Below are 27,836 nucleotides of genomic sequence, written 5' to 3' on the forward strand. Positions count from 1 at the left end.
ACCCTCCCCGCAGAGAAGGACCCTGCCTGGTTCCCCGGCCGCGACTGCCAGCCGGGAAGGGGTCCTCGGAGCCTGCGTGGCGCCCCAGGTCCGCTTGACTGAGGCCTCCGGGCCGCGGAGAGGGGCCCACATCCTGCCGCCCCTCGGGAGACGAAGTTCCCCGCCAGCTCCCGGGCCCAGGAGGACTTGGGCCTCCCGTGTGGGGACCTGGCCCCAGAGGCAGCAGCGGCCATGTCAAGGCCAGGCCAGGGCGTGATGGTGCCGGGGAGCGGGCTGGGCTTCCCGCCGCAGAACGTGGCCCGGGTGGTGGTGTGGGAGTGGCTGAACGAGCACAGCCGCTGGCGGCCCTACACGGCCACCGTGTGCCACCACATCGAGAACGTGCTCAAGGAGGATGCCCGCGGCTCCGTGGTCCTGGGCCAGGTGGACGCCCAGCTGGTGCCCTACATCATCGACCTGCAGTCCATGCACCAGTTCCGCCAGGACACAGGTGAGCAGCCCCCTCCATCCCCAATGCTGCAATCCCACCCTGCGGCCCTGAGAGGGGGCCTGGGACCTGCTGATCCCCCAGGAAAAGGGCCAGGCAGCAACCCAGCAGAAGCTGGGGGACTCGGCAGATTACGTCTCCTGTCACAGCCTCTCTTTCCTCATCTGCAAAATGGACAGAACCCTCTCTCACGGCTGAGTGAGGAACAAAGAAACATGGAGGGATCTGAGCACAGACCCTGGGGGAGCTTTATCGGAAGAAGGACTGGGCACACCTGGCCTCGCTGGGTGTCCCTTCTCCCACCCCCTGCAGCCCTGTTATTCTAGTTACTAGTCCCATTTCACAGATGAGGAAACCGAGGGCCCCAGAAGCTGAGTGATTCAAACTCAGACTGGCTGTGCAGCCTGGCAGCAGGCCCCGAGCCAGGGCCCCTGGCTGGCCTGGCACGCTGGCTGCAAGTGTGGATGGTGCTGAGGCATGGTGACGGCCGTGGTCGTTGCTGGGGGACAGGGGAGCCGGTGGTGTGGGGGGTGACGAGGGAGCAGCGAGTACCAGAGGTGCCCTGGTGGTGGCAGGGGGTTGTCACACAATGATGGAGGTGGTGGATCTGATGGTGGGATCAGCTGGCGGTGGTGACGCTGGTGGTTGTCCTGGTGCAGAGCTCCGAGCACTGCTGCCGGGTGCTGAGGATGGAGGGCACGGTGTTGGTGGCGGCCTTGGTGGCCCTGTGGTGTGGGTGGCAGTGCCCAGCATGTGGGTGATCGTATCAGGAGTGGTGTGACGGTGCTGATGCTTGCTCCTTGGTGATGTGACCAGTGAGGATGGTGACAGAGATGGTCCTGCTCTCTTGGTGCCCGGATTTGTCACTGTGGTGGGAGCTCTCGGAGCCGCTGCCCAGGGGTCTCCAGCGAGCCGGGCGGGCGGAGGGCAGTGGCGAGATCCTGCCTCTCGGAGGCTGCCAGAGAATCCCTGGTGAGCTGGCCCCGAGCTGGTGGGGGTTGGGGAAGCGCCTGTGAATCCCTGAGTGACAGAACCGTGTGTAACAACCTTGGGGACAATAGGATGCTCTCCTCCTCTCCAGAGCCAGGCTGCCCCTACGCTATCCACTCACCACGTGCGGCTGCCTCCTGAGCTGTGGCCAGGATGATGGAAAACTTAGAATTCAGCCCTGTCCCACTCACCACCCTCTGGGTGCTCAGGAGCCCTGGCAGCTTCTGTAGGGGGCAGCGCAGACTCCGTCCCTGCAGAAAGTCCTGCTGGGCTGCACTGCTCAGATCCCTGCAGGACACCACAGCGTGCTCCCCGAGCCCAGGAGCCCAGGAGGTCCCTCAGCAATGGCTTACTGAGGTGGCATCTCAGGGTCTCTGTCTCCATAACTCCAGCGGCAGTCCCAGGTCGCGCCAATCATTCTCGCATTCTATCCTGTGGTCCTTTGTCGAGGTGTCAGGCTCTGTGCTGACCCTGGGCCACAGCAGGAAGCCAGACTGGTCCTTAGCAAGGCTGGGAAACCTACCAGGAAGGTCCCCGGGTAGCCAAGGAGCAGGCAAACACATGACCATTCAGATAGTCAGCCGCAGGTCTGAACGCATGGGATGGACCTGTCGGGGGGCGCTCAGGGAAGGACAGTCTGAGGAAGCCATGTCAGAAGAAGGAGTCAGTGTTCCAGGCAGAGGGAACAGTCAATGCAAAGGTCCTGGGGTGAGCAGGAGCAGAATACATTCAGGTCAGTTGTGTTTGGATTGCAAGATGAGGCCTGAACAAGGAGCAGACACTCAGACCCGGACACTGTGAAAGGGGGTGAGAAATCAACCTCCAGTCCTCGTGCTGTTCCTCAAGGGGAGCACGCAGGCCCTGATGGAGGAGTGGGAAGTGCTGGGCTTCCCAAACCCTATTCCCTTTATCCTGAGCGGAGGGCCTGTCCCCTGGGCCTGATGGCAGCAGGGAGCGGCTTTCTTGGCCAGTGGGCCTTTTGCAGGCGCTCAGCCAGTGCAGGCTGAGGGATCCTCCAGGCCTGACTGGGGGGGGGGGGGGGGCGGGAGTGTTGGGGTCCTTAGAAGCAGAGCAGGGTAGACCAAGCCCTACCCTCTCTCTGCAGCACCCCTGCCTGGATTCCTGGGTCCCAAGACTCCCCAGCTCCCTCCTTCAGCAGGCTCCCACTGTCTACAGCACCCCCGCCGCTGCCCCTGCCCCAGGAGCCCAGCCCCATTCACTTCCTGCACCCCCAGGCCCCCCCCCCCCCGGGCTGCACACCCCACACCTGCCCCTGTTTGCAGGAAAAGGGAAAAACACCACTCATCTCCCTGCAGGCTCCTGGATGCCTGCCAAGACCCCCCAGGGAGGGAGGCTGGCCGGAACCGCTGGGGCTGGTGGGGGACCTAGGATTCCCGGAAATCTGCTGGAGGGACGGGCAAGCTGCCTCCCCGCAGCAGACTTGCTGTAGATTTTCGCCCCACTTCACCCAGGAGGAGAGCCACGTCAAGAAGGGACCTCTTGACCTCACTGGTCACGGTGCAAGGGTGAGCCGGACCAGCCGGCAGTACCCCGGGCACCAGGTTCCCCTCTGCTCTGACCAGCTGTGCAGGTGCAGCCTTAGCCTGGTGTCATCACCTCTCTGGGTCTCAGTTTCCACATCTATGAAATGGGCAAGAGTACCCCACCACTAGCAAGGTGGTTGGATTGCTGGAGAGCACTGAGTCTATTTGATCCCATGAACATCAACTAATGCCCCATGGTGTGAACCTACTCTGTGTCCACACTACATGTGAGAGAGATGAGGAAGAGATTCTAAGCCTTGAAAAGTTTGTATCACACAAACACCAACATAAAACCGTAAAACCCAAAACTTGTGTGTATGTGCTGAAATGCACAAGGCTTGCATCTAGATTTGCTATTTATGAAATTCTCCCTAAGCTCATTGAAGCTAAACTTTCCGTTTGCGGGGGCAGAGATATGAGCAGGGTCTGGTGTTTCTGGGACCCTAGTGCAGAAGCTGGTAGGCTTTTCTGGTCGGGCAGATGGTAAGTCTTTTGGCCTGTGGGACCAACAGTCTCCTGTGACTACTCAACCCTGAAAGCAGTCACAGGATGATATGCAAATGAGAGACTGTGGCCGTGTCCTAATAAACTAGTTGTGGACACTGAAATCTGAATTTCCTCTCTTCCCAGCTCATGAATTAATCTTCAACTGTTTAAAAACCTAAAAACCATTCTCAGAACCTGAGCTGTATACAGAAGCAGCCAGCCGGTGGGTTGACCCCCAGGCTGCAGTCGGTGACCCCTGACCTCTAATATTTTCATAAGGTGCCCACAGGGTAAGACAGCGCTGGTGTCCGGGGACACCCTGTGGCACAGATGCGCCTGATGGCGTGTGCAGAGTTCCCACAGGTGTGCAGATGTATGCAAGGCCCAGACGGGTGGTCTGCCGCTTACCCAAACGCCCTGTCCCTGCCCCTTCTCAGCCAGTAGGACACCCAGGCATCAGGCTGGGCTCCAGGGGACAGCCTGGCTGTTGGGGGCTGCTATTTTCCAGTGACTCCTGCTCCCCTTCCCCTGCTGGGGGCAGAGGTCCCCTTTGAGGTCCCCAGGCCTGGAGCCCTGAAGCAGAGCCCCCCCATGGGGACAGAGCTGTGACCGGGCCCAGCTGATGGGGCGGGCTAACTGAGGTGACCCAGGCCAAGGGCTGGAGGGCACAGCCAGAGGCAGGCAGGGACATACTCCCTGGCTTGCATGAGGGGTCCATGCTGGGGACACTCCTGCTGAGACGCTTGCTCAGTTGACCCCAGAGCTGTCCTCGTCTTCCTTTGTCTGTGGACGCACCAAGATGGCCACAGACGGGCAGGCCACCGGAGGGGTTGGCCCTGCGGACAGAGCTTGGTGCCTTAGGCCCTGGTGAGGCCCCGCCCCCAGCATGGGGGAAGGCGTGGGGCGGGGCTTTCTGCCCCCAGGGGGTGTGGGCTTCCCCAGGGGCGTGGCATCCCGCCGTGGAGGCGTGGCCTCGCAGGGCCTGAGCCAGACCCTGAATTTCCCCGACAGGGCGAGACAGGGGGTGACTCAGCCTCTTCCCCGAGGCTCTCAGATGGCTCCCACCTCCTGTGGTCAGGGAAAGGCGGGGGCACCATCTGACTGACCTCTGAGCGGCCTCCCGCCCATTCTTCAGAAGGGACAGCGAGGCCAGGGGCAGCCAGGCGGGGGACTGTCCATATCCTGTGCAGGAGGCCCCAAACCTGAAGCGCCTGGCGCTCAGGACTGTCAGACAGGAGTGGCAGGTGGGGGCTGGTCTCAGCATATCTCAGCCTCGTCCCTGCCCCGTAGCCTGTGTCCCCCTCAGCCCTGTGCCCCCCTCTGCCCAGCAGGGAAGGTCCTGTCTAAAGACACTTCACTTTGGAGACCAAGTAGGGCTACAGGAGAGAGTGGGGTGCTCTCAGGGAAAGTACCTGAGAACTTAGACTCCAGAGGAGACGCCTGAGACCCAGAGAGGGTGAGTGACCTGCCCAGGGTTACACAGCCTGCCGATCCCACGCCGGAGCCCTGGCTTCCCAGACAGTCCCCCAGGGCAGAAGGCAGGTGCCATTGACGCCAAGGTTGAAAGAGCCCCTTCCCCTCATGCCTTCGGAGATCCCGGGGCTGTCAGGGTCTGAACCAAGGCAGGCACAGGCAGAGCTACCCTGGGGCCCCCGGGCCCAGCTCCCTGGTACGGGACCCCTGGGGACCCTCTGCAGGCAATTTGGGAGGAACCAGGACTGGCGGGGGGGGGGGGCAGGGAGAGTCCAGCTCCCGGTGGCCGTGGATCCAGCTAATAGGTGGGCACCTCCCACCACCCGATCACAATGCCTACTTCCCTCCATGTCAGGCCCGTCCATTTGGCCCGCGGCCGCTCGTCCAGTTCTGGGAGCCTCTGTTGATACAAGTTCATCATCACGTCCAGTTAAAAGTCATCGGTGCCTGCTCAGTACCCTGGGCGGGGTCTTGGGCCAGGGTCTTCAGAGTCCAGGAACATTGAGTTTAATGGAGATAAAGACAAATAGAGACAGGAAGAGCGTTTGAACCCTCTGACCTGTGAGGCCAGCAGATAAAGACCCGAATTCTAACCTGGCCCCTTGCTGGCTGTGTGACTGTGGGCAAGGCACTCAACCTCTCTGAGCATCAATTTCCTCCTGTGTAAAATGGGGATAAGAACAGCCCCTACCCAAGGTTGCAATGAGGATTAAATGAGATAGTGTGGGAAGCGCGCACACACTCCCGCTCAGGGAGGAGGACCTCTCCTCACTGGAGAGGTCTGGTGGTCTTGAGCTCTGGGGCTGAGCGGCCTTCCTGTAGGAGGACCCCTGGGCACGAGGGTGAGGGCTTCAGTGGGTAGAACGAGAGAGGAGCTCCCAGGGGAGGGAACAGCACCAGCGCAGCCTGCAGAGAGCAGAGGCCTGGGTCAGAGGGCGCGTGATGGAGGCTGGGGAGAGGCGGCCTCCTGGGACCCACGGGACCTGGCAGGCGCGGCTGCCAGCTGCTGCCCTTTAGCGGCCAGGCCCTGGGGACCCAGCGCCACACTGCAGGACCAGCCTGCTGCCTCATGGGCCTGGCGCAGGTGGAGGGGGGCTGACAGGCTCCCCTGTCTCACACAGTGACGCAGGAGCACAGGCAGGGACCGCGGCCTGCTGGGCAGGCCCCACGGTGGGTCCCAGATGCACACCCAGGGCCGCAGCTCAGGGGACAGCCCCTCGCCAGCTCCCCCTGTGCCCGGTACCTTGGACAGCGCCACGGGGACCTGCCCGGCTGTGAGTGGGGCGGATTCTGGGTCCATCACCGCCCTTTCTGGCTCCTCTCAGCGCCCACCTTCTCCTCCTTCACCTGTCTGCAGCCTTGCCCCCCAGCCACACCCCAGCCTCTTCCCCAGCCCCAGCCTCCAGCCTCTTCCCCCAGCCTCGCTCCCCAGCCTCTTCTTTCCCAGGGGGCTGTGGAGTCTGACCAAGAGATGAGGGAAGGGACAGGAGGAGAGTAGAGAAGGGGCTGAGGCAGGGATAGGCTGGAGTGGGATGGGGGCCGAACCCTGGGACGGGGTGCCTGAGGGGGTCTTGCTGGCGAGGAGGGTCAGACTCTGAGTCCTCTTGCTGGCCACTGGCTGGGGAGGGGGCGGGGGTGGCAGGGGGTGCCTGTGATGGGCGGTGACCCACGTTCCCTCCCAGAGCCTCCATTACCTGGAATATGGACCCAACCACACCCCATCCTGTGCCTTGCGGTCAGCGTTCACCCAACAGGAGTTCAGTGAGCACCTACTGTGTGCCAGCCCTGGCCCCAGACACTAGGAATGCCACAAGAGACAGGTGGGCACCGCTGTGCTGGTGGGTGAGGGGGCGATGCAGGAAGCCAGGCACCAAGGAGTCCCCGGGGTATGGAGCCGTTTCCAACCCCGGGGCCCCAGGAGCGGCGAGGCAGGGGACTGTCTCCTGCAGGTCCCACACGGCTGTGCCCTTGCTCTGTCACCCTGGCCGAGGGCCTGTCCCTCTCTGGGCTCCTCCACGGTCCCTCTGGAGCAACTCGAGGCTGCCACCTCCCTCTGCCCAGGCTGCCGTGGCAGACGGTGACAGGGTGCAGGGGAGCCTGGCAGCGGGACCCAGAGCCCAGCACCCTGAGTGCAGAACCCAGGACCTGCCGTCAGGAGAGGCAGTCCCGACCCAGCCCCAGCCGTGTGGCCTCCTCCTGAGCCACTGCCGAGTCCCCCTCCCACAGGGGCACCGGGGACCCAGGGTCTACCCAAAGTCCTGGCCCAGGGCTGGGGGGAGCGCTGCCCCGCCCCCGCTGCCCCTGTTCTTGGGGTCAAGGTTCACTCATGCCAAGGCGGTAGGCCCCTGGTGGCCCCTGGTGGCCATGGGGAGGCCCGGGTTCGAGATCCATCTCTAATGGGCTTGGTGGCCTGGGCCAGGTTTCTTCCTCTGGGCCCCAGTTCCTGGCCCCTTCCCCGCCTGGGCCGCGGGCAGCAGGGTGGCGGGGGTAGGGACAGCAGGGTGGGTGGGGAGGGGGAGGGGGTGGTTTCCAACTCTCTGCTTCTCCTGCACCAGGTATGCAGTAGGTGCTCAATAACGACTTGGAGGTTTGAATGAGGTGACGGAGACTGTGTTCCCGTGCCTGTTGCCAAGGAGGCCCATCTTGTGGTCATGGCTCTGGATATTTGGGACATTTGTCCATGTCACTCCCCCAGGCTGAGGCCACCGGCCTTGGAGGGGCCACAGGACCTGGGGGAAGACAGACCCCTCCACCCTCCCGAGCCTCGCGCCTTCTTGGGCTGCTGCAGGGGCCAGGTTCAGTGGGAGCCCCAAGGAGCAGGGGAGCGATGCCCCCTAAGGATGGCCGAGGAGAGGACAGAGTGCTGTGCTGAGCCAGGAAGATGGAGTGGGAAACGGGGGCGGGGGTGGAAGAGCATTCTACCCAGAGGGAACAGCAGGCGCAGACACCCAGAGGCACGGCCACACGGTGCCCTGAGGGAACAGCTGGAGTCCAGGTGTGGTTACAGTGCCAGCCCGTGCAGACAGCGTGCGGGGGACCTCGAGGGCTGAGCTAGGGAACTGAGCTGGTCACAAGGACACTTGGGAGCCACTGATGGGTGTTGAGCTAAAGAGTTCCACGGTCAGACTTGGGTTTGTGGAAAAGCCCTCTGGCGGCCATGTTAGACTGCATCATTGGGTGAAGGGGCGTGAGCTGGCTGACTGCAGTGGTGTGAGCGGTCACAGTGGCTTAGGCCAGAATGTGGAAGTAAAGAGAAGTCCAGTCCCCGGCTGAACCCATCCTGGCACAGTAGCGCGGTGGCTGTGTGACTCTGGGCAAGTCACTTTCCCTCTCTGTGTTTCACTCAGCTTTTGTACAAAACATTAAAAGTGAGACCAGCCCCTTGGTCATACAGGAGGCACTGGGAGCCATGCCTGACACGAGGTCGCCCTCTGTATTAATGATCCCAGCCGTCACACGGGCAGGAAGGAGCAGCTCAGAGGGCTGGGGCAGGAGAGGATGAGCTGTCCCTTCCGTCCCTCCCCATCTCTGTCCCACTCTGGCCTGTCACCGCTGTGCCAGGACATCAGAATCCAGTGTGTGGGGATCTGGGTGCCAGGAAGCCCCCACCCTGGCCCTTGGGCACGCCCAGCCTCCTAGGAGAGGCCACTCTGAGAGCGGGCGTCCCCTCGGTGTCCCCCAGGTGGGCTGGGACGCCATCCCCTCCACCACCCGGCCTGGCTGCCAGGAGCCCCTGGGGATCACTGGAGCATCCCAAGCAGAAGCCGCTAATGGGCCGCGGTTTAGTGTGATGAGCCCTAGGGGACCGTCACAGAACTGAAGGCCACCGCGGGATTATTGATCGCGGGCAGTGGGCACAGGAGGAGCGGGACCCACAGGCCTCACAGCCGTCACCACGGAGGGAGGGCACGGCTCGCCATGGCAGGGGTGCTGTTGGGAGAGGCCTTGGCACCCCCAGATCACCAGCCAGGGCAGAGGGAGAGGCCACCGTCCCCAGGCCATCACCATCCATCTGGGGCTGGAGACCGCCATGCTGCCACACCACCTCCGGCCTCAGTGTCCCCCTCCAGAGCATGGGCGCATGAGCGCACCCAGGAGGGCAGCGGCCACCGAGCTCTGGGCTCTGGTCAGACCAGCCACCTGCAAGTGGCCCTGAGTATGTCCCTAAATCCCCCCCCCCGTGCCCTGCCTCCTGGGGTCTGAGGTGACGCTACCTCACAGGCCCCTGGGGAGCTCCTGGAACCCGGCCAGCGTGGGGCCTGGCATGCGGGGACCTCGGGCACGCCCCCAGCCACGGCGTCACCTGACAGGATGTCCCATGACCACCTCCCTCGGCCCCCTTCCCCCCAGGGTCTCAGTGCCCCTGACTGAGATCACTTCCGTCTGGGAAGCTACCCCAGAGGGAGGGGACCCTGTGGCCGAGGCTGGCCCAGCCGGGGAGGAATGGTTGGCAGGCCAAGGGGCAGGCCGTGGGGGCTCAGGGCCTCCCCCCTCCCCATGGACCCACTGGCTTCCTCTTAAGACCAAGAGTTGGGGGGCCGAGACCCGCATCCCCTCCTCGAAGTGTGGGGGGTCAGATGGAGACCGAGTAGCCAGGGCAGGAACCTCGCCCCGCTGACCACTGCAGGCCAGCTGAGGGAGGGGGCTCCCTGCCGTGGGGGTACCTGGGCTAGCACCAGGCTCAGCCGAACCCCTCAGAAACCAGTGCAGCCTGGCCTCCCCTTCATGGCGGATCACTGTTCCCAGCCCTCGGCCCTCACCCTCCCAAGACTTCCTACCTCTGGACCTCAGTTTCCTCATCTGTAAAATGGGAATGATCCAGGCGGGGTGAGATGGCGCATAGTAGGGGCTCAGCGAGGCCGCTCTTGCATCATTGCTGTTGCCTTCCTACCTCTGCCCTCTTGGCCTCCGCTCTTGCTGCCCCTCAGCCTCCTGTCTGGGCCTCTGGGTTTCCTGTTTTCCTTTCTCTTCATCCTCAAACTCTTCCGTCTCTGATCTCTGATCCACACTCCCTCCCTGTCTGCCTGCCGCCCACACCCCTGTCCCTGGGAGCCAGCCCCAAGTCCTCCCACTGACACTTGACCAAAGCCCTCGCCCCTCCCCGGGTTCAGCTGGAATGAGGGTGGAATTTTTCGACCAAACATTCTTCAAACCCAAGGAGGGAAGGAGGGAGTGACTTTAAAGGCAGTCGGCTCAGGGAGACGGGGCCTGCGACGGGGGCGCTGGACACCGCCGTCCCTGAGTGCGGATGTGGCTCCTTGTGGATCCGGTGTCCTGGAGGCTGGAAGGTTCTGGGGGCCACTCAAGTACACCCACAGAATGACTGGAAGGACCAGTTGAGCCTCCAGGCCACCAGCCCAAGGCCGTGCCCGTCCTCCTCTCCAGCCTCGTCTTAGACCGTTGTTCTGTCCGCAAATCTAGGCCAAGGCCACTGCAGAGGAGCCTTTGGGTTTCCAGCTCTGCTCCCTTAGAAATCTCAAGATCCAAGTCCAGGCAGGTCACCAGGGCGCCAGCTCCCTCCAGCCTGGTCCTCTGGTCCTCAGCCGGCCAAGGGCAGGAGAGCTGGACAAGGGGCAGGCAGCGGCCGCAGGCCCAGCGGGATGAGGCCCGGTGGGGAGGGCATCAGCCGCCCTAATTACTCCGCTCTCCAGGTTCCAATCTGGTTTCAAAAGGGCCCCAGGGACACAGCCCTTAATAAGTACCAGTAAACAGGCAGGCAATCGATGGCTGGTGGACGAGCCCGGAGAGAGGGAGGCCTGGGCTGGCGGCCAGAGCAGCCTGCGGAGCCTGGCTGCAGAGGGGCCGCACCCAGCTTTGGGCCCTCGGGCTCCCCCAGCTGCAGGTCCACTCCCCACTCCCTCTCCACCAGGACCCCAAGCTCCTCCTCTGCTCCAGGCTTTACGTCTGGGTCGTAAATCTGACCTGACCCTTTTCTTTCCAGAAGCCATAACAATGAGGGAGATTAAGAACAAAAACAACTAATGTGGGTGCAAAGAGTGTTCAAAAAGCTGCTTTACCAACAATGTCGGGAGACCCTGGAAGGCTTGCTAGAGGGGGTGGGCCAGCAGAAGACCCTGGTGATGAACAGGTGGGGGGGGCTGGGTGTGATGACCATCATGTGATCACATGTGGCCGAGTGCTCTGCTAAGTACTTTCTTCTTGTCTCCCGGTAATTCTTTGGGGGAAAGTATGAACACCCCCACTTTACAGATAAGGACGCCGCTCTGTGTGGAGCCCGGGTTTGCACCTCTGAGGCTTCTGAGCTGCTTCCCACCACACACACAGCCTCCACCCTCCCTGACAGCTTGGGGCTTGATAGCATGGTCCCCATCTCTTCCTGTCCCCTCCAACACAGCACCTTGATCCTTGAGGCTCACAGGACATGGGGTTTGCCTGTCACACCCCCTCCTGTTGCAGATGGGGAAACTGAGGCTCTGGAAGAGGGGGACTAGCGCACCAGAGCAGGTGGAGAGAGGACCTGGGGATGCTCACTGGCTGCTCCCTCCCAATCCTGCCCCGGGGGAGCCTCGCCAGGGGAGAAATCGATGCTCGCACACTCAATTAAAAAGATAAGTCAGCCAGCAGGTGGGGGTGGCCCCGAGGCCGGAGTCTTCCTGAGATTGGCTGGAACATGGCAGGGGCCCAGGGACCTCGTTCCCTGGGGCCACTCTCCCCACGACCTCCGCCGGCCTCTCTGTATCCACAGCTCTGTGCCTCGGTCTCCCCAGCTCTCGGGCCCCGGGCGCTGGGGGTGTAGAGGTAAGCAGAGCCGCTGAGATCCCCACCTCGGGAGCCGACAGCTGGAGGGGACACAATGAAGGAGCCCCAGGTTACGTGTCATGTCAGGCCCTGGGGAAGAGCCAGGGAGAGAGAGAAAGCAAGGTGACAGGCAGCTGTCCCAGGGCAGCCCACTTATTAGGGGGCCTGGAGAGGTCTTCCCAGGGCGGTGACGTCTCAGTGGAGACCTGAAGGAGAAAAGAGCCCTGAGAATGCCCGGACGCGGCTAGGTCACATTCAGACAGGGGACAACCGAAGCAAGGGCCCTGAGGAGGGACAGTGCTTGAGACATTTGGGGACAGCAAGCAGGCCAGGGTGGCTGGCGTGCAGTGAGAGGGGACAGGAGGTAATAAGCCAGACGGCGCAGGGTTTTGTAGGTCACAGCAGAGACTTTGGCTTTTACTCGCAGGGAGCCCAAAGCGCTGGGGATTGTAAGCAAAGCCGAGGCTGATGTGACAGGCTGAGCCGGATCTCGGGGCTGCCATGCGGGGACAGATGGCAGTGGGCAAGGGCAGTCGCTCAAACTAGTTATGAGTCTCCTGCAAAAGTCCAAGCCGTGAGGTGCATGGCTTGGCACAGGTGGGGTGGGTGAGGTGGGGGGATGGTCACGTGTTTGAAGGCGAGGTGACTGGGCTGTGGACACGGGGAATGTAGGAGGTGGATGCAGAAATCCAGGAGGAGTCCAAGCCCACTTTCATGATGAGACCCCTGAGGCCCGGGGAGGCTTCCGGGCCAGGCATTCCTTCTGCAGATGCCAAAGGATCCCAGCAAAAGAGGCTCTGCCAAGTCCCGCAGCCGGGACCTCTGGTGAGCGCTGGTTAACCTAGAGTGTCTCATGGAGCCTTGCTCTCGGGCAGTACCCAGAGCTCCGGCAAACGAGGACCAGTCCCTGGCTGGAAGTGAAGTCTCAGTGCCCTAGTTTTCAAAATGGGGCACCCGTTAGTACCCACCTGGCCGGGTATCCGGCCGCTCTTACATGGGCTTCGAAGGAGCGCTCAGCAGAGCTCTCTAAAGAGCAGCAAGTCAGCAAATGTTTGTTGAAGGAAGGGACAACTAGAAAAAGAGATGAATGAAAAAAAATTAATAAGTGGAGGAGAGAATGGAGAAGGTCGGTGTGGGTACAGGGTTTGAAGCGGAAAAGAGCAGCCCAACCCAAACGGACCCGTGCGCCCACGAACGGATTCACCCGCTCCTTCAGCCGCATCTCCTGAGAGCAGTGCTGGGGACATGGCTGTCCACAGACGGGCAGCCCCTGTCCTTGGGGCGGTCACATTCTAGCAGAGGGAGACAGAACCCAAGATAAGTGGGTAAAATGGAAAGTGTATCAGACGAGAAAGTGGAACAGCGCAGGAGAGAAGGAAGCATGTGGGGCGCACAGGAGGTGGTGACCGCAGGCGTGACTGGTGCAGGGATGAAGGTGTGAACTAAGGCTGCAGAATAGGCGCAGGTGTGACTGGGAAGCGTAATGGGTGGCCGCAGGCGTCGACCAACTAGCGGAATGATTGCTGAATGATGGAAGGAGCGCACGGGTGCGTGGACGGAGGCGCGGCCATGTGGGTGGAGGCGTGGCTATGTGAATAGAGGCGTGGCTACGTGAATGGAGGCGTGGCTACGTGATTGGAGGCGTGGCTACGTGAATGGAGGCTTGGCTACGTGGACAGAGGCATGGCTATGTGGAAGGAGGCGTGTTTATGTGGCTGTGTGGATGGAGGCGTGGCTGTGGCTGTATGGATGGAGGCGTGGCTATGTGGGCAGAGGCGTGGCTATGTGGAAGGAGGCGTGGCTACGTGAACAGAGGTGTGGCTATGTGAGTGGAGGCGTGGCTACGTGAACAGAGGTGTGGCTATGTGGACGGAGGCGTGGCTATGTGAGTGAACGAAGGAAAGAATTATGGAATGAATAAATGGAGGAGGGCCGGGATCCACCAGCTAAGATGAGCAGATGACCCAGCCCGGAGTGAATGAGTGAGCTCATGGCAAGAACTGCATGCCACTCCACAGCTGGCCTGGCTCCCTGCTGGTGGGGTCCTGCCTGGTCTGAGCAGCCCCACCTCCTCCGCCCTCCTCCCTCAGGACTCTGCGCCTGGCGTGGCTGGGGCGCTCACTGTCCTGGGCCCCTCAGGCCTTGCTGACTTCCTTCCCCAGCTGTCCTGGACGGAGCCTTGGCTCACTTTCCCACCCCGTCCTCGGCTTCACATCCCACCCGCCAGGCGAGGCATGCGCAGGACCTTCCGCCCTCTCCCCAGCCTAGACGGACCCCCCAGTCTGTACTGAGCCCTGGTCCCCTGCCCGTGCTGACCTCCCTCCCCTCCCTGCGTGTGCTGACTCCCCCCTCTTGGTTACTCCCCCCTGGGGACCTGTGCTGAGTCCCCCTGCCCCTCCACCTGTGCTGTACCCCAGCCCTCTGACCTGACCTGACCCCTACCAGGACTGGCAGTCCCCACCCACCTGCGGGCCTTGCCCTTCGCTGACGCCCCCTCCCCCATCACAGGCACCATGCGACCTGTGCGGCGAAACTTCTACGACCCGTCATCGGCGCCAGGCAAGGGCATCGTGTGGGAGTGGGAGAACGACGGCGGCGCATGGACGGCCTACGACATGGACATCTGTATCACCATCCAGAACGCCTACGAGAAGCAGCACCCGTGGCTCGACCTCTCGTCGCTCGGCTTCTGCTACCTCATCTACTTCAACAGCATGTCGCAGATGAACCGCCAGACGCGCCGCCGCCGTCGCCTGCGCCGCCGCCTGGACCTGGCCTACCCGCTCACTGTGGGCTCCATCCCCAAGTCGCAGTCGTGGCCCGTGGGCGCCAGCTCGGGCCAGCCCTGCTCCTGCCAGCAATGCCTGCTGGTCAACAGCACGCGCGCCGCTTCCAACGCCATCCTGGCCTCGCAGCGCCGCAAGGCGCCCTCCGCGCCCTCCGCGCCACCCGCGCCCCCGCCACCACCGCCCGGAGGGCCACCTGGCACGCTCGCCGTGCGCCCCAGCGCCACCTTCGCGGGCGCCGCGCTCTGGGCCGCGCCCGCCACCGGCCCCGCGGAACCCACGCCGCCCCCCGGGGTGCCCCCGAGGAGCCCGAGCGCCCCCAGCGGCGCGCCCACCCCCGGGCAGAACAACCTCAACCGGCCCGGGCCCCAGCGCACCACCAGCGTGAGCGCGCGAGCCTCCATCCCACCCGGGTAAGACGGGGCCCTGGGGGAGGGGGCTGTGTCACTGCCGGTCAGGAGAAAGCTCAGCCGCCCACTAGAGCCTGGAGCCAAGATTGCAACAACAATGCAAATGGCCATTAATGTAGCACCCTTAAGAATTCACCCTGTGGCTTGCTTTACCTGAGGCTGTAAAGCGTTGCCCAGGATGTATCTTCTGCACAAGGACCTATGAGGTGAGTATCCTCGCCATCCCCGAGGCACAGGTGAGGGCCCTGAATCACAAAATATTCCCCAAGATGACGCCATTCACCCCCCAGGCAAGCACTGCCGCACCTTGCGGTCGTAGCTAGTTCCTCTGCATCCCCATTTATTCCCCTGAACAACTCAGCGTTCCCATGGTACAGACAGGGAGACTGAGGTGTGGTGACTTCTGAGGGTCATTCGGGGAGAGCAGAGATTGGCGCCCAGACCTTAGGATTCCTGTGTGCATTCTGCTGTCTTAGTGAGTTTGGGGCCTTGGGGCCCATCTGAGTCCCTGAGGCTCTTCCAGGGCTGAAATCAAGCTTTGGCCGCTTGCCCATAGTATTTCCCTGTAATCTGCACCAGAAGTATCACCATCACTTTGGGTTAACTTGCTGGTCTTCAAACTGGGCTCCAGGGACCCTGGGATGACTTGGAATAGCCGCAGGGGCTGGGAGGGGCTGCAGGGAAGACCGGCGAGCAGGAGCCGGGGCCCTCTGCCCTCTCATTAGCCAGAGCAGCTCCGCTGCTGGAATTCCCTTGTCCAATCTGGCTTTGCCAACAGAAGTTCACTCGGAAAGAACCCCCGTCGTTACTGAGTCTGGAAATCCCTGGGCTAAGGCGCTCCAAGCCCCAGGACCGGGAGCCAGGGAGCTCCTGCTGGCTGCTCACCCTGGGGCTCAGGCCTGATCTGAGCAGAGGGCCCGGCCTGACCCTCCTACTGAGAGTCCTCAGCCTGGGCCAGAGAGGAAGGAACAGGTGGGTGTGGGCTGTGGTCCTCCAGGGGAGGTGGCAGAAAAGCCAACTCTATCTGTACCACCTTGGACAGCCCAGGAGACTGGCAGTAATGACCTGAGTGCACGACCTTCAGGATCACCACCAGAATCTCCTTGTAATAGAATAGAAAGGACAAGATTGGGTAGGATAGGACAAAGTGGCATGTAGCATAGTTCCAACAACTTAAAATTCGCATAATTTCTGTACACGCTTAAGACCTTGCCAGACAAAATTAATTTGCCTTTGATGAAATGTGTTTTCTTCTTCTTCTTCTTCTCCTCTTCCTCCTCCCACTTCCCTCCCTCCTTCTCCTCCTCCTCCTTTGTATTAGGGACCGATCCCAGGGACACTTTATCACCGAGCCACACCCCAGTCCTTTTAAATTTTTTTTTTTTAATTTAGAGGCAGAGTCTCATTAAGTTGCTGAGGCTGGCCTTGAACTTGGGATCTTCCCTCAGCCTTCCAAGTCGCTGGGATTACAAGCCTGTGCCACCGTGCCCAGCTGTCACTGATGAAAGTTTTGAGAGCCATTGTTCTAGGGCAGGCTGGGAATTACTCAGCTTTTCTCACCCAGTATTAATTCTCCAAATGGGGACTATCCCTCATCCACGGAGCTGCAGAAGACAATGCAGTGAATGTCTTCGTGGAGCATGCAGATGGCCAGGGAGGTGGACCTAGGGCCATAAAGGAGTCTTTGGATCTGACCTCTGGAGAGAGGGCAGAACTGGGGGACAGGACAGTATAGGAAGAGGGAGCGGTGGTCAGGGAGGACCTCTGAGGAGGGCGCAGATGTGAAGCAGGGCTGTTCCAGGCAGCGGGACGCACGTGCATCTCCAGGGGACTTGAAGGCCTGGACGCTCAGGGCAGGAGGAGTGAGGCGGATGCAGGCTGCAGTGTGGGGCACCAGCCAGAGGGAGAAGGGCATCCCGGGCAGGATGAGTGCCTAGGGGTGGGTAGGAATGAATCCAGAAGATTCTGGAGGCTCCCTTGGGGCAGCGGGCGCTGAGGTTCTTTCCAGATGGGGTAACAGAGCCGGTCCTGGGGCCTCCAGGGAGTCCGCGGTCGGTGCTGCCTGCAGTGGGAGCCACAGAGTGCTCTGGAGCTCAAGAGGGCTGTGGGAAGGAAGGCTTCTCCCTGGGGTCCTCCTGGGACCTGCTGGAGGTCTCTCCTTCCCAGCCCCTCTTTGTCCCCCTGGGAGCTACTTCTGACCTTCCCTGAACTCAGACACTGGCCTGAAAGGTGGGTGACAGGCAGGGGCACTGCCCGGGCCTCCCTCCTCCCACCCCCGCCATGCCGTGTGGACGCTGCCCAGCCTCACCCCAGACCCTGGGCACACAGGCGGGCCAAGGGCCTCCAGGGCTGAGCACGGACAGGCAGACCCACCCCGCTGCGCAGGCCCCGCTTCCTCCACGCTAAGCCTCCTGTTGCCAGGGCAACCGAGGCCAGCGCATCACCTGGTGAAAAGGGACTGGGGCTGGGGGCGGGTCTCCCTCTGCACCCTGGCCCCACTCAGCCCCTGTCCTCCCCCCTCCCTCCGCCTGTGTCGGTGTTAGCTGGCCAGGGCTGTGGGGACACAGTGCCCCACTGAATGGCTTGGACACCAGACATGTGTCCTTTAGTTCTGGCCACTGGAATTCTGAGATGGAGGTGCAGGCAGGGCTGGTTCCTCCTGAGGCCTCACAAGGTCCTACTGTGTGCTGAGTTTCCATCCTTTAAAGGGACACCAGTCCTGCTGGATTAGGACCCACCCAGGACCTTGCTCCAACTCAGGGGGCCTCATTCTGAGGTCCTGGGTGAGAATTCTGGGGCCAGGTCACCCGGCCCTTGGCCACCCTCTGAGCATCTCCTCTGTCCCTCCGCCGTCCAGGACTTGCTCTCTCTGGCTCTGTCTGTCTGTCTTCAGCCTCCTCCCCTCAGCTCCTCCATCTCCCTTCTCCCCACCCTTCTGGTTGGGTGACCTTGGGCAAGTGACTTTGCCTCTCTGGCCTCCTTTTCCCCACCTGACAGACAGAGCTGCAGCCACCACCTCTCACAGTCGCAGTTGGCAGAGCTGATGACAGGCAGATGCTTTCCCACCATCCCCCTGACCAGTGTGCAGGGGGCACAGGACGCTCCAGACAGCCCCCACCTCAGACCTGGAGTGAGGGAACATGCCCAGAGAGGGAGACGAACCTGCCCAGAGTCACACAGCCAGTGGGGGTAGAGTGTCCACCTGGCTGGAGGTTTTTTCCACGTGCTCTGTGCTGGGGCAGGAGCCAGCTGGCCGTCTGGGCTTGGGGGACGTGCAGGGGTGGGGAAGATCCGTCCTGTCTCCTGACAGGTCAGCGTCCAGCACTTTGGAACACAGCTGTGGGGCAGGGGAACCAGACTCAGAGTTTCCATCCCACGTGGGAGGTGGGGAGAGGGACAGCTGCGGCCTGTTTCTATTTATTGAGCATCACTGTGTCCCAGGCGCGACTTCAGTCTCTACACGCATCACCTCTCAGCTGTGGCGAAACCCCCACGACGGGTCCTGTTATCTCTGTTTCCAAATGAGGACAGGGAGGCTAAGACACTTGCTCAAGGTCAAGCACTTAAGACCCCAATTTGAAAACCCAAGTTAGCCAGGGTATTAAAGTGCCCACCTATGTCCCCATGCCATTTTGGGCCATGGTCCGGAGGGTATCAGGGAGTCCAAGGGAAGGGGCGGACCTGCAGAGGCCAAGTGTCGGCCCAGCTTCAGCACAATCTTGCTGTATGACCTACCCGAAACCATCACCCTCTCTGGTCTTCAGTTTTTGCTTCATGTCAAAGCACCTGCCTCCTCAAGTCTGCACCCATTCCCTCCCCTCCGTATGAACCTTGTGCAACACTGCCAACCCAACAGGCCAAGGAGGGACCCTCTAAGTTTTCACATCTCTCTCTGGATGCTGAGGACCTCCTGCCATTGGCTGACGCAGCAGACGGTGGGGAGATGGGCTTGGGAGTTGTTTTGGTGGTTCCCTCTTTTTGGGTTTTTTGGTTTAAATTTCTTGCTGTGATTTTATTTGTTGCTGTGGTTCTTTCCCAGGAATTACCTATAATAGGCTCAAAGGTCTTCATAGAGCAAAAGGTACCACCGGCTCAGTCCTGTCCTGGCACAGTCCTGTCCTGGCCTGGTCCCTGCGGCCTCTGGCTTCGCCCTCCCCCTTTTCTGGCCCAGCTGGTGCTAGGGCTGTGACTCTGCCTCCCACGAGGCTGAGGCCGAGCCAGAGGCTCCCCACCCAGCCCCCACCTGAGGCACTTCCTGCCCTGCTCCCTGGGAGGCCAGACCGCACCCCCTGCACCACGCTGCACCACGTGGCCACTCAGGCCGTGGGAACAGCAGCCTCCCTCCCTCCCCACCTGGCCAAGCGCTGGGGGGCCCTGAGACCAGCGGTGAGAGAGGGTGACCCCCAAGCCCCCAGGCCTCTGGATAAGGCTGATCCCCAGATGTCAGTCACCGTCAGATCCCTCTTCAGGAGGTACGCAGGAGGGAGGGGTCCGTTGACAGAGAGGCAGATGGACATGCTCTCCTGCCCCTCCACCCACTGCTGCCAGGGCCCAGGGCTCCCCAGGGAGCTGCCTGGTGTATGCCAGGGACCTGAGGCCAGCAGGAGCTGGACACAGCCATCAGAGAGAGTGAGGAGTCTTGGGGATGGGATGGGGGAGGGGCAGGGGCCAGGTGCAGGCAAGAGATGAAACCCCAGCTGACCCGCAGGGAGTGACCACGTGATCCCCTGGCCATGTACATACTGGCACAGCCCCCAATCCAGCGTCCCTGGGCTGAGCCACCCCACAGTCCAGGTCCCCAGGCTTCAGCCCAGCTCTGGGGCTCAGAGGCTTCTGGAGTCTGGATCGATCCCAGATGGTCCCAGACCAACCTGGTGTGGTCATCCTGCACTCTGACCCAGAAACCCCAGGACCTGGTGCCCGCTGCTCCACTCGCCAGCTGGGGGACCTAGGTGAAGTCACCTCCCATCTCTGCAATCCTCACAAATAGGTTTCGGGGACACAGCTGTCCCAGTGGCAGTGACCTCGGGAGGTGTGTGAAACTGCATCTCGGCCTATTGGTTAGGAGTGCTGGGATTGATTGGTGATGCCTGCCACGGGCGCCCGGTGGGTGGCAGTAGTGTGTACGAGGTCGATTTGGTGTCTCTGCTGTCACCTTGTCTCTGGGAGTGGAGTCACATTTGAAATTAAAATTGGAATCACTGTTTCCGAGGACACCAGCCCCTTCCCCCAGGAGACCAGGTTCCTAACTGCCCCCCCCTTCTGGCACTTACCCAGAGTGCATTTCATAGTGTGTCAATCCCGGGGTCGCGGGGTGGGTTGTGGGTCAGACATTTCTAGCAGCTCACAATCTGGTAGAAGAGATAAGGGTGGAGCCACGCAGAGAGAAAATGCTTTCCTCCTCAGAAAAACAAACACCGTCCTTTTGGGTGAAAAGAAGAAATAGATATGACTCCACTGTGGTCAGGTCAGAAGAGGCCGTGCAGATGGTGGCCTCTGAGGTGTCTCCAAAGGGCAGAGGGAAATCAGGGATGGATAGTGTAGGCGGGCAGTGGAAACCCTGTGGTGGAAGTACCCGGATGGACACGGGCAGGGAACTGTGTGAGGAACAGCCTAAGCAGGTCTCCCTGCATCCTCCCGTCCTACCAAGCATCGCCTCCCAGCCACAGTGGGCAGCATCTGCTCTTCCTTGGCGGGGAGACGAGATGCAGCCCATCCCTGCCTCCCAGACTAACCCTGGGACCCTTTTTTTTTTTTTTTCCCTCAGCCTCTAATCCATGATAAGAGAAATTGCTTCAGGTAGCCACTCCCAAAACCCTAGCCACAGAAGCCCTGCCGGGCAGCATTTCCTAAAGCAAGGTGTCGGCCTGCCCTGCCAGATGCCCCTTAGTGACACCTGGATGAATGCCAGCAATGAACCTCCCGGAGCCGGGAAGCTGCAGGGGATTGCTCTCTGGGACTCTGTGAGTCACTTCAAACCTGTGCAGAGGATGTCTAAGGAGACTGTGTCCCGAGCAGAGCATGTGCTCGTGAGTCACCTGCTCGGAAGAGCCCCACAGAATCCACTCCTGCAAGGAGCGTGCATTGAACATCTACTAGGTGCTTATCTGCTGGTGGGAAGTCAGGTGGTCAAGACAGCTGGGCCCCAGCAGGTGTCATTCAGCCGAGAGGAGTCAGCCGCTGGGAGCTGGGGGCAGGGGGTGAAGCCTTCCTTCCTGCGGAGGACACAGTAGGATTCCTGGTAAAGGGACTGTGCTCCTGCTGGAGGAGCAGCTGAGGTGTCTGGAGTGGAGGGTGGAGAGGTAGGAGATGGGTCACAGGCAGGGACAGGCCAGATGGCACAGGGCCTGGACATGCTCAGCAACTGTTATGACACGAAAACAAAAATAAGTAAGGTAAGGACAAAGACAGGGATGTCACTCCACTATGGTGACCTTTGAGCAGAGACCTGGGTCAAGCAATTCCCTGGGGATATCTGAGAAAGCGTATCCTGGGCACGGAGCCAGCACATGCAAAGGCCCTGGGGTAGGAATGTGCGTGTCATGGTGAGGGACACAGGGACACCAGGGTGGCAGGAGGGAAGCAGTGCCAGGTGCGTGCACAGGAAACAGGGTTGGAAGAGGAGACAGGGTCAGGTGATGGGGAGAGGTTCTGAGCCCTGCGGGAGCCACGGGGACCCAGAGCCAGGAGCACCCCGGTCTGATACAGGACTGAGAAGGGTGGCCACAGCTGCATCCCTGCCCTGGGTGAGCCAGATCTGGCTTCTGGCCAGAGCAGATTTCAAAAGGGCCGCAGGATTCCTCAGACCTGATGGCTGGGCCCCCCGGAGGCAGGGCAGGGGTGATGGTGGTCCCCCTCTGGAGGCCCGCGGCGGCAAGCGGTGTCCAGGCGGGAGGATGTTCTCACTGCCGGGAGGAAACGCACGTCCCACATCAAAAGGGGGCCCTGGGCGGCTCCCACGCTGGGCGTCATGGGAACCCAGCTACCCAGGGTTCTCGCAGGCGGCCTGCAGATGGAGACGGCTGGGGGCCACCTTGGGACTGTCCCCCTCGTTCAGCAGTGGGTACATTTAAAAAAATAAAAACGCCCCGCCGTCACACGCGCTCACAGCCTCTCCCAGGGCCAGACTGGCTTTCGTAAACCAGGGCTTTCTGGGCTTTCAGATATTTTGGGGCTCCAAGGTCTAAAACCTTCTTGGGGCACCCTCTGCCTAGCTCCCAGGCCAAAGGCTCAGCAAGACCAGGTCATCAGTGGGGCCAGACTTTGCCCGCACCATAGACCCGGGTAGCCATGGGCCTCTCTGATTGAGAGCAGCTACTGCATGGCTGTGGCGGGATCTGCTCAGCTTGAGGAATGCTGGGGTGGATTGGTGATGTCTGCCATGGGGGGCACCCAGGTGGTGGTATGCATGCTAAAGAGTTCTCTGTCCACCATTTGATTGATGGTCCTGGATTGGAGGGACGTTCTCTTCTCATGAGACTCAAAGCAAGGAAGAAGGGTGGGCAGACCCCGGCCTGGAGGTGTTTGAGGGCAGAGTCTGGATGAGGAGCACTGGGGACATGCCTGTCTGCTGTCCTATAAAGCATGCGGGAAGTCCTAGAAGGTCCTGGGAGATTGTGACAACCTGAGAAGGGCAGATGGATCCTCAGCCCCACCAGCTTTGAGCCCCAGCAGGTGCCAGGAGAAGAGCGCCCTCCCTCCGCCCCTGTACCGGCCACGAGCTCTGCCCGTGTGGACCCTCAAGACCCAGCCCCTTACAGATGGGAAACCAGGGCACCGCACCTCGCCCACCTGCCCTGACAGGTCCCGGGACACCCAGGGCCTGTCCTCCCACCCCGCCATCCTCAGGGGATGTGTGCAGTGACAACATCACCCCAGGACCTCCTCCATGGCTGGACTCTGATGTCTCTTTCAGGCCCTGGAGGGGTCTGGGGTGAACTACAGCCCATCTGTGTGGTCGAGTGGCCACAAGATGAGAACTGTGTGTGTGTGTGTGGGGGGGGCCCTTCTGTGCTGGGCGTCTGTGTGCCAGCGTGGGGTGCAGATCAGAGTGTGAGCACCTGTGTCCCCCTATGAGGGAAGGAGAGAGTGTGTGAGCATGTCCCAGCTTCTTGCCACTCAGTGTCTTCCCCAAGCATCTGTGTTTATCTGTGTGCAGGGAAGTGGGCCCCCTGGTATGTGTGCACGTTAATTTGTCACAAGTTCCCTGGGACTGTGTTTGTGTGTCTCTGTGCATGTGTGTAGTGTGTTCCTTGGGAGGTTTTGTGTGTGTGTGTGTGTGTGTGTGTGTGTGTTCGTTCCCAGGCATACGTAGGCACAGTGTCTCTGCGGATGTGTGTGTGCCTGTTTCTGGACCCACCACAGTGGTCCAAGCCTGCCAAGGGCACCATTTGCTTGAAGAGGCACCCCAGCCAACAACCCCGAGCCAACTGTGCCTACTGGGGACAAGTGACCAGGCAGCATTGGCCAGGCTCCTACCTCTGCAGGCCAGCCAAGAGGCTGCTGCTCCTGCTTCAGCTGTCCCTGTCCCCTCCCTTCTTGACCCCACCCCCACCCCAAGGAGAATCCCCCGCCCTCAGACGCTGCTGTTCTTCCCAACATGTCCAACCTGGGCTCCAAGCCCAGCAGACGGACACCGTTCGCCTGCATCAGCCGGAGCTAAAGCCATGAAGATTCGGGCAGGCAAGTGTCCAGTCCCCCAGCAGCCCCCCGTGTGAGCCTCCACTTACAGAGCTTAAGAGACTTGCTCCAGGCTGACAGAGCAGCCCTTCCTACTGTGGCTCCCTCTCTCAGATGGAGAGGAGTCACACCATGACTTAGGGGAGGAGGCTCAGCAGAGAAATCCCTTGGCCAGAGGTGTTGGTAACGATGCAGGTGACAGGATGTGGGTGACAGTGAGAATGCAGGTGACAGTGAGGATGTGGGTAACGGTGAGGATACAGGTGACGGTGAGGATACAGGTGACGGTGAGGATGCTGATAATACTTTGGAGTCTTTACTGGGTGCTAGGAATTGTGCTCAGCTCTGGACTTGGGAAATTTCATTGAATTCTCACAGCAAACAAAAAAGGAGGTACCTCGTCACCCCCTGCTGCAGATGGGGAAGCAGACTGGGAGAGGCGGAATGATGTGCTGGGGCTCACGGCTGAGCAGGGGCTCAGGGGAAGCGGAAGCATCTCTGGTACTTTTCCCCAGGGGCTACCTTAGTCCCAAGCACTGATGTTGGTGAATTTTGTGGAAGGAATGTTCATCATCAGATGTCTTTGAAAGACCTGGATGGACTATTGCCGACCCTGTACCCTTACACGGACCCACCAGCGCCTTCAGGGTGCTCTCAGACTCCTTAAGACTCTCCGAGGGAGGGTCAAGTGTTTCCTACTTTATTTTATCCCTGAGTTCTTTCCCAGGATGTTTTATGGGTATTGGCCACATCAGAGCCGACTTAGTGCCCTAAATCACTGATAGTTGGATTTAGGGCACAGTCACCAGGGGAATGGAGGAGGCCGGCTGTCGAGTGCAGAGTCCGAGCTGAGCCCAAGGGACAATCCCACAGAGTCGCAGCCTTCCTGACCACACCACACCCCGAAATAGGATGCCACGGTAGGAGTGGTGTCGTGCACCAAGAGATCAGGGTGTGCCCAGGGGTCAGAGACCCAAGGCAAACGAGACCCTCTAATGGGGTCAGGGGGCTGGTGTCCAGCTGCCGCCTCTTTTCTTATTCCCGCAGTGTCCCCGCGCTCCCAGTGAAGAACTTGAATGGTACCGGACCGGTCCATCCGGCCCTGGCAGGTGGGTTGCAAGCCAGAAGGGGACCAGAAGGATGCAGTTCCGCCCATCAGCCCCATGGCTCCGCCCCTTGGCTGCTGGTGGGCGGATCCAGGAAAACGCCCACTAGTATTGGGTGCACTAGGCTCCGACTAGGGGTGGGGCTCAGTGGGTGGAGTCAGGGGCGGGGAATTTGATGGGGGCGTGGGCCTGAAGGAGCATCTGTCCATTAGTGAGGAAGGGCAGACATGAGCGTGGGCGTGGCCAGGGAGACGCACCACCCCTGGTGTCTCGCCCCGCCCCCAGGGATGACTGGGATCCTGCTGTGTGCCGCGGGGCTGCCAGTGTGCCTGACGCGTGCTCCCAAGCCCATCCTGCACCCGCCGCCGGTCAGCAAGAGCGATGTCAAGCCCGTGCCCGGTGTGCCCGGAGTGTGCCGCAAGACCAAGAAGAAGCACCTTAAGAAGAGTATGCCTTCCGCAACCCTGCCAACCCCGGCCTCTAGTTTGTTAAAACTTGTAACCTCCCCTGTCCCCGTCCCTGACCCACCACATCCTTCGGGAACTCCCATTATAGCTAGCCCCCAGCAAACCTCGCACCTCTGGGCAGCCCTTTATCCCTAACCCGTCCCCAGGCAAGCCCGGGGCAGAGGCGAGACTCTGGATGCCCTCAAGCCCCGCCTCTTGTGTCCCCTGCAGGTAAGAACCCCGAGGATGTGGTTCGAAGGTACATGCAGAAGGTGAAAAACCCACCTGATGAGGTGAGTTCCTGGGGAGGGGTCGGGCCTCGCACCACGCTGCAGACTTCTCTGGGGTTTAGGTAATAGGGGTCCCTTCCCGCAGCAGGCTCTTGCCACTTGGCTTCTGTGAGGTCTCTTGATGACCAGAAGCACTTGAGGTTAATAGAATCACATCTGTCAATCTTTTGAAGATTGACATGAAATTTCACGTCACATTTCCCCCAAAATGTTTTTAAAGTTTTGTTTTTGAGAGTTAAGCCATTAGTACATCTGGAGGGGGTGGAGGGCGAGGGAGCCGTCTCCTCTGGGACCTGAGGGTGTCCTCTCTTCCTCTGCCAAATGGCTGCTGCCTATGGTGGCCGAAGGTCCGGCCCTTCCCCTCCCCAGAGCTCATTCCCCCTTCCTGCCCCCAAGGATTGCACCATCTGCATGGAGCGGCTTGTCACCGCGTCGGGCTATGAGGGTGTGCTGCGGCACAAGGGCGTGCGGCCCGAGCTCGTGGGCCGCCTGGGCCGCTGTGGCCACATGTACCACCTGCTGTGCCTCGTGGCCATGTACTCCAACGGCAACAAGGTGAGCTGCGCAGGCAGGAGGGGAGCCGGCAGGGGCGGGCGCCTGGGCACTCACACCTCCCACCCCCACCCAGGATGGCAGCCTGCAGTGCCCCACCTGCAAAGCCATCTATGGGGAGAAGACAGGGACCCAGCCACCTGGGAAGATGGAGTTCCACCTCATCCCCCACTCGCTGCCCGGCTTCGCCGACACCCAGACCATCCGCATCGTCTACGACATCCCCACGGGCATTCAGGTGAGGCTACCGGCCCCTCAGGCCCCCACCTCAACGCCTTCCCCACCGGAGTCCTCCACCTGCTGTGGCTTAAGTCCCTGCCGCCCCTCCCCATAGGGCCCTGAGCACCCCAATCCGGGGAAGAAGTTCACCGCCAGAGGATTCCCGCGCCACTGCTATCTGCCCAACAACGAGAAGGGCCGGAAGGTGGGTGCCGACAAGGGCGCAGGAGCTGGACACAGGCAGGGGCCCCAGCTACTGTCAGCCTGGGCCTGCAGTCCCAGTTATCCCCAACCTTGCACCCCAGTGATATTGACCACAACCATCTCCTTCATACACCTCATCTCCTTTACCAGCCTGCTGAGGTCTAAGTTGGACCCCGTTTTACAGATAAAGAAATGAGGCTTCAGAGAAGGCAAGTAATTTGCCCATCATCACACAGCAAAGAAGTGTTAGAGCTATGATTTGAGCCCAAGCAGTTCAAGCCCTCCACGGCCACACTGTATATTGATCTTTTTTCTTTTCTTTTCTTTTCTTTTTTTTTTTCTTAGTACCAGGGGTTGAGCTCAGGGGCACTTGACCACTAAGCCACATCCCCAGACCTATTTCATATTTTATTTAGAGACAGGGTCTCACTGAGCTGCTTAGTGTCTTGCTGTTGCTAAGGCTGGCTTTGAACTCTCGATCCCCCTGCCTCAGCCTCCCAAGAAGCTGAGCTTATAGGCGTGCACCACCCACCGCGCCCAGCTTGCTTTCTTTTTCAAGAGAAGCCAGACATTGAGATTTTCCGTGTGGAATTTCCAGGCTTCTGAATGTTCCCGACTAATCCACAAAGCAGCTATTTAATACAGCATGGGGTCTAAACCAAGGACAGCCACCAGCCACCCGTTTGAGACCCTTACTTTACAGCAGACAGGGGGAAGGGAGGCAGGATGGGGCTGGGGGTGGAGGCACTGCCGCTGGGTGGGAGTGGGGGCTGCCTGTGACCATGCCCTGCCCCCGCCTCCCAGGTGCTGAGGCTGCTCATCACCGCCTGGGAGAGGAGGCTCATCTTCACCATCGGCACCTCCAACACCACGGGCGAGTCGGACACCGTGGTGTGGAATGAGATCCATCACAAGACGGAGTTCGGCTCCAACCTCACAGGCCACGGCTACCCAGACGCCAGCTACCTAGACAATGTGCTGGCCGAGCTCACCGCGCAGGGGGTGTCCGAGGCTGCCGCCAAGGCCTGAGGCTCGGCCTGCCCACCCTCCCTCCTGCTTTGCCCTGGCGGCTCATGCCTCGCTCTGCCAGGTGTGCCCTGGTGGCCCGTGTTCGGGGCTGGGGCAGGAGCCCGCAGGTGGAGCCCGAAGCATTCTGGGGACTTGGCTAGTGGCAACTGGGATGATGGGAAGAGGACAGGCCACGGGGCTCCCACCATAGCTCGAAGAACAGGCTGCAGAGAGAGTACCGGCAACCGCAGCGACCTCCCTACCAAAAAGACAGCGACCCCCCCCTCATGTCAACACACGTGTCCTGTTGAACACATGCACGCACACCCACGTGCCTCTACTTGCCCCCAAATTGGGGGAGAAGAGACAGAAAGATCCCATGATACCCCGTGTGCGT

General features: G+C 60.8%; 1 protein-coding gene across 1 annotated transcript; it reads left to right on the plus strand.

The window, feature by feature from the left end:
* The first annotated feature begins 231 nt into the window (after positions 1-231).
* Positions 232-27,460, plus strand: Dtx1 (deltex E3 ubiquitin ligase 1). The gene is made up of 9 exons (XM_077105329.1): positions 232-490; positions 14,248-14,938; positions 24,662-24,723; positions 25,006-25,167; positions 25,398-25,459; positions 25,853-26,011; positions 26,085-26,246; positions 26,343-26,432; positions 27,236-27,460. The coding sequence occupies exons 1-9, from the start codon at positions 232-234 to the stop codon at positions 27,458-27,460; spliced, it is 1,872 nt and encodes a 623-aa protein (XP_076961444.1).
* Positions 27,461-27,836: the final 376 nt, after the last annotated feature.

The sequence above is a fragment of the Callospermophilus lateralis genome, chromosome 1 (genome assembly GCF_048772815.1).
Source record: "Callospermophilus lateralis isolate mCalLat2 chromosome 1, mCalLat2.hap1, whole genome shotgun sequence".
Classification (NCBI taxonomy): Eukaryota; Metazoa; Chordata; class Mammalia; order Rodentia; family Sciuridae; genus Callospermophilus; species Callospermophilus lateralis.

Bases quoted from the DNA above. Each gene is read 5' to 3' on its own strand.
- Dtx1 (XM_077105329.1), top strand. From the start codon at position 232: ATGTCAAGGCCAGGCCAGGGCGTGATGGTGCCGGGGAGCGGGCTGGGC. The intron at 491-14,247 runs GTGAGCAGCCCC...CCCCCATCACAG, and splicing joins CCAGTTCCGCCAGGACACAG to GCACCATGCGACCTGTGCGG. The intron at 25,168-25,397 runs GTATGCCTTCCG...TGTCCCCTGCAG, and splicing joins GAAGAAGCACCTTAAGAAGA to GTAAGAACCCCGAGGATGTG.